This window comes from Brachyhypopomus gauderio, unplaced genomic scaffold (genome assembly GCF_052324685.1).
Source record: "Brachyhypopomus gauderio isolate BG-103 unplaced genomic scaffold, BGAUD_0.2 sc130, whole genome shotgun sequence".
In the NCBI taxonomy this organism is placed as follows: Eukaryota; Metazoa; Chordata; class Actinopteri; order Gymnotiformes; family Hypopomidae; genus Brachyhypopomus; species Brachyhypopomus gauderio.
Genome location: NW_027506951.1, coordinates 238,647 through 243,953, shown reverse-complemented (window position 1 = coordinate 243,953; position 5,307 = coordinate 238,647). Strand labels below are relative to the sequence as shown.

At 42.9% G+C, this 5,307-nt stretch overlaps 1 protein-coding gene across 1 annotated transcript; it reads right to left on the bottom strand.

Annotated features, from left to right (window-relative positions):
- On the bottom strand, positions 1–4,573 carry LOC143499017 (CCN family member 5-like). The gene is made up of 5 exons (XM_076993957.1): positions 4,274–4,573; positions 2,632–2,848; positions 1,977–2,225; positions 1,383–1,624; positions 1–969 (listed from the first exon to the last, which is right to left on the bottom strand). The coding sequence occupies exons 1-5, from the start codon at positions 4,334–4,336 to the stop codon at positions 622–624; spliced, it is 1,119 nt and encodes a 372-aa protein (XP_076850072.1). The 5' UTR covers positions 4,337–4,573; the 3' UTR covers positions 1–621.
- Positions 4,574–5,307: the final 734 nt, after the last annotated feature.

Genomic DNA, 5,307 nt, shown 5'->3' with positions numbered 1-5,307 from the left:
CATGTGGAGTTATTTTTCCTCCTCCTGTCTAATATCCATATGTTTATGTGGGTGTTGTCTTATTTTGCTTATTCATGATAAATGAAAAGGAAATGTAAAAATAATTGTCAAATAATTGACCATTACCATTTACGTATAGTTCCCAACATCACATTTCAGCATTATATGATTGTTGTTATCATATAACTGTTGTTTACATCTCAGAGGGCATATTTTACATTTGGATGTAGTTGTTAGTGTATAGGGCGGCACGGTGGTGTGGTGGTTAGCACTGTTGCCTCACAGCAAGGCGGTCTGGGCTGCTCTGTGTGGAGTTTGCATGTTCTCCCTGTGCCTGCGTGGGTTTCCTCCGGGTACTCCGATTTCCTCCCACAGTCCAAAGACATGCGAGTTAGGTTGATTGATCATGCTAAAATTGCCCGTAGGTGTGAGTGCGTGCGTGTGTGTTGGCCATGCGGTAGACTGGCGACCTGCCCATGGTGTACCCTGCCTTCGCCCGGAGATGTTGGGATGGGCTCCAGCCCCCCGTGACCCCGACTAGTGGGATTATGCGGTTCAGAAATGGATGGATGGATGGATGGATATTAGTGTATACTTTACCAATGGGATAATGCACTGATACTAGATGTATGACACATGGAAATTTGAACCAGTTTCCCTCAAATGGGAGTGCTGCAGCCATGTCTTGAGCCCAGATCTTCTTTTTCTTCTGGAGCTGGCCAATGGCAGTTGAGGGCAATGGTAATGACAGACACATGATTGGATCATCATAAACCAGTGATGAACAACATCTCCCTGAGGACAATGGAAGTCCATTCCGATGGTTCTGGTCTGATGGGGGGTGCAGCAGCGGCTGTCGGAGCATGTGCCACAGAACAGGGGCCTGTAGGAGTGCACGCTGTAGCAGCCCTGGTGCTGGAGACGAAGAGGGAGGGTAGGCCGGTAGCTGGTCTCACACATGCCCATTCCCTGGAATGCAAGCTTCAAATAAACACTGTCTGGCAAACACTGATGAGAGTATGTGCAGTGCCAATTCTAATCAATCATGCTAGAGTCAAACCATTCGTGGTAAGCTTGCTTTACTGCCATAGTTAGCATGGCAAGTTAGCATGGCTGTTACAACTGGGAAGTAATACTTTACAATGATTCATTCTGCATTACAAAAGAACAGTCTGAAAGAGTTCTACAGTATTTAAAATACTCTACGAATCTAATTTGAGCCCATTTGTTTCCTATTTCCTTCTACTGAAGTTGTTTTAATTTCATTTAATTAATAACATCTGCTTGGATGTTTTTTTCCTTAATTGACCTATATATGATGATCTGACCCCCACTTGCCTTTACTAACAGTCTTGTGTTTCATATGAACTCTGCTCACTCACCAGCTGGACTCTGCTGGTTGGTTCAGAAGTGGCTGGGTGGCATGGCCTTACTTGGCACAGGCGTGTCTGTGTTTGCAGGCGGCAGGCCCAGTTCCTGTTTGACATGCGTGTGGAGACACCTGGTCCGCAGCTGTGTGAGCACGCGCTCCACTCCGTGCTCTGCTCAATGCAGTTGGCCCATGGGACCCCGCTAGACACTGGAGACTTCTGCTGTGACCCTATGACTTGCTCAGCTGTGATGACTCATAGAGCAAATGCATAAACATCCTCAGTATTTGACTCGCTGCTTAGCTCCACCCCACTCCTCCTAAACCACTGTGTATATCAGTAGACAAGAAATCTTCGGAGGATATCTGGTCCCTTTGCTATGTGGTAGATGGAGGACTGTATGCTATTCTCAAAAGATTAATGACTCAAGAAAAGCTCGCCACATTGTCCTACAAAAACATAACAAACCAAAGCTCTCATATTTCATTTGGACCACCCTAGAGCAGAACAGCTCACATTAAAACCAGTGGGAGGTTTACCACAGGAGTTACTTTAAGCACAAAGTATGGATACCTCATGTGTTGACATGGCCCTACAGAAACATACCTGCGCTATGTTCCAGGTGGATGCTGTTGTCCGTGCCCTCGCAGACCCACTCTTTGCAGCACCCACCTGGCACCTGTACAAGCCTTGGATCTGGGCAGAGGGCAGTGGTCAAGCTCAGGTCTTCATTGCAGAGTGGCACACATGTGATGCCACCTCCAGAACAGTTGCACAGCTGCATGCAGGTGGGCTGGAAAGACTGGCCCTCCTTGTACCTCACTCCAGCCAGCTCACAGCCAAGCTCATTTTGCCCTGGGGTGGTCCAGCAGCAGCCAGTTCATTTCATATTTGAAGGAAGAGAAACAAAGCAAAAGGGTTCCTGAGGTCTTCAAGGTTGGCCCATGCTCACATTATGGTAAGATGAGATTATAGTATTGAAGAGAACTCATAAAGTCTGCCTACTAGAGTAGCACATGAAAGCAGTTTCATGAACTCAGTCTGAATGAATCAGGGATACTGAAATTGTATATTTTTACTTATAGCAATGAAATCAAGTTAGCAAAAAGCCAAAACAGGTCACAGTACTTTCAATGCAATTCTATTTGCATAACTGGTGCAACGAATTATAACAAATGCTTGCCACACCTTAAATCCTCTGAACCTTAAACTTTCTTATCATTTATTATGTAGGATTATTGCATAACAGCATAGCACTTACGGACACACTCTCCCGGCCCTCCTGGGAAGCTGGCGCTGTAGTCGCATTGCAGGCCTTGCTGAGTGTCACAGACATGTCTCTCTGAGCAAGGCTCACCCTCCTGTCTCGCACACATCTGACAGCACTGACATCCATCCAGAACCAGAGGAACACCAACCGGGCATGATGGAGAAAACCAGCGGCACTGACACCTGCCTCCACATAGTTGGCATGCCACCTAAAAAGCACAACATGGTTGTTTTTATTATTTTAAGATACTTTGTTTACATAAACACATGCATATTTATATGAATTAATGTACACCAGAGGTCACTAACAGGTGGACTGCGGTCCGGATCCGGACCCCAACGCAGTCCTGTCCGGACCCAATCTCATTCCTAATTAACTCTGTAAAATTCTATTTCCGTGGTCCGCAACCAAATGCCATCCCATCCGGACCCAGAATAAATTGTTAAATTTATTTGGGCCGCAGAGAAATATAGTTGATTAGCCCTGATGTACACCAATTGGACATTTTGTTAGTACTAGTCATATCTTGTATGTACACCAATTAGACATTTTATTAGGTATAATAAAATTATCTATTCATATCTCAATTTACAAAAGTATAATTACATACTGTAGTTTATTTGGTGACATACACATCACAGATGGGCTATTCGTTGTTGTGAGTATTGAGCTGGTATACATTTACCAGAAACATGTTTAAATATCACGGCTCGATTGATGGTGGTTTATCATGCAAAAATATCCTGACAATACCAGTTATATGGTCACAGTCTGATCACGCAAAAATATCCTGACAATACCAGTTATATGGTCACAGTCTGGCTACAGGACACAATTTGTGAATTGTGAATGAGATAGTCTATATATTCCAATGGGCTACATACTATAAAATGTATTTCTAATAATGGTGTGTGTGTGTGTGTGTGTGTGTGTGTGTGTGTGTGTGAGTGGGGGGGATGGGGGTGTTTGTATCATGCTTCTGGTATTTACCTATGCCAGAGTAACTGTATAAAAGTAAATTAATTCTTAATATCAGTCAATTGAACCAAGAGATTAAAACTTTAAACACATTCAGCTCTTTTATATTCACATTCAGTAATCCTGAACCAAGACTTTAAGACCTTTGATTACCTGGTTAAGCGCTTTGTGACAACATGTGTTGTGAAAAGCGCTATACAAATATATTTGATTTGATTTAATCAGGTGTTAATCAGACGTTCAGTCCAGGGCCATAGTGGGCCCCTTTTTCAGCCCGGGAGTTTCATGGCCAAATCTGGCCCAAAATTATTTTTCCCTCCCAATCGGCCCAAACTAGAGATTGACATGAGCCGGCCCATCGGGAATCCTCCCGAATCTCCCGATTAGCCACTCCGGCTCTGGTTCAGTCCCATACTGGGTCCAAGAGCAAACAACCTAACTTTTTATTGGGTTCATTTATTTTCCAACCCAGAATGACTGTGTTGAGAAACACAGGCCCAAAGCTCCATTTTAGAGCTGCACAAGTAGCAGGACCATACTTGGTTGCGTAGAAACTTTGTCCACCTTTAATCTTTGAACCACATTATACAGCTTTAATCTCTTTGATTGACTATAATGCTTCATACACCTAGAGAAGAATGCAGATAATTCTGACCTGTGTAAGTATGCAGAAGAGGAGAGAGCCAGTGAATACAGCTTTTCTGGTTTCTGTCTTCATTCTCAAAGCCCAAATGTTCCTCCTCTGCTGAGACGTCTGCAGTTCCGTTAAGTGCCGACCTCAGCACCATGCATTTATAGAGTGAGGGCTCTGATGTCATACGTGGATAGTGCAAACAGAATCTGAATGGGGATTTTAAAAAATTCAATTCCATCACAGAAGATTGGCGATTTTTTCACATTGTGAGGCCAGACCCATTTTTAGCACCTGTGTATTTAAGCAACATGATAAAAAACAGTGGCAGCTTGTGTGTCAGTTTATAACAGAATGTCTATCTGTTAAAGGACAAAAATACACTGTGGAAATAAGAAAAAAAACATCTATATGTACATATGCATATATGATTTATGTTAAAAGAAAATCTCCAATTTTCTCTTCTCAAATGGGAGACTGGCCATTACATCACATCTTTACACATCTCAGAAATCATGGATTAGCTTTTCATTGGAAATTATCTTAAGATCTCACAGAAAAAAGGCCAACAATCCTAAACTCAAGCAAAATAATCTCTAAATGTCAGTCAGTGTGAACATGCATTAACATTTTTCAGTCACAGTGACTCCAGATGGCTGGACTCCAGGTTGTTGGAGCATCTAGTGACCCCTTAGTTGATGCTGCTCTTCCAGCGTAGAAACGTATATAGTGACTAAGGCACCATTAATCAAAACCTTGCTATTTTATCCTTTTAGCAAATGGACCACTAGACTGTTGGTAACCTGCTTCAGAGAAAGAATAACTTGCTCTGTTATGTCTGTTGTTGAGGTTGACCCCGAGATACTTTAGAAGTTGTCATGACTTTGACATATCCTTGAAAAGTGTTCTGCTAAGATGAGCAAGAAGGCAACCAAAACTGTTCCTTGAGATGCCTCACAACGTCTGGCCACCATCTCCAATATGTAGTCCAATTCTAAATGATGCATCAAATGTGTTAATCTAATGCAGATACACATCATTAACCCTAGGATGCATGG

What these genes read in the sequence shown, in the direction of transcription:
- LOC143499017 (XM_076993957.1), bottom strand. Translation starts at nt 4,336, where the DNA reads ATGAAGACAGAAACCAGAAAAGCTGTATTCACTGGCTCTCTCCTCTTC. An exon ending in AGGGCCGGGAGAGTGTGTCC is followed by an intron (nt 2,226 to 2,631) that starts GTAAGTGCTATG and finishes GGACCACCCCAG; the next exon opens with GGCAAAATGAGCTTGGCTGT. An exon ending in CCACCTGGAACATAGCGCAG is followed by an intron (nt 1,625 to 1,976) that starts GTATGTTTCTGT and finishes TTGCTCTATGAG; the next exon opens with TCATCACAGCTGAGCAAGTC.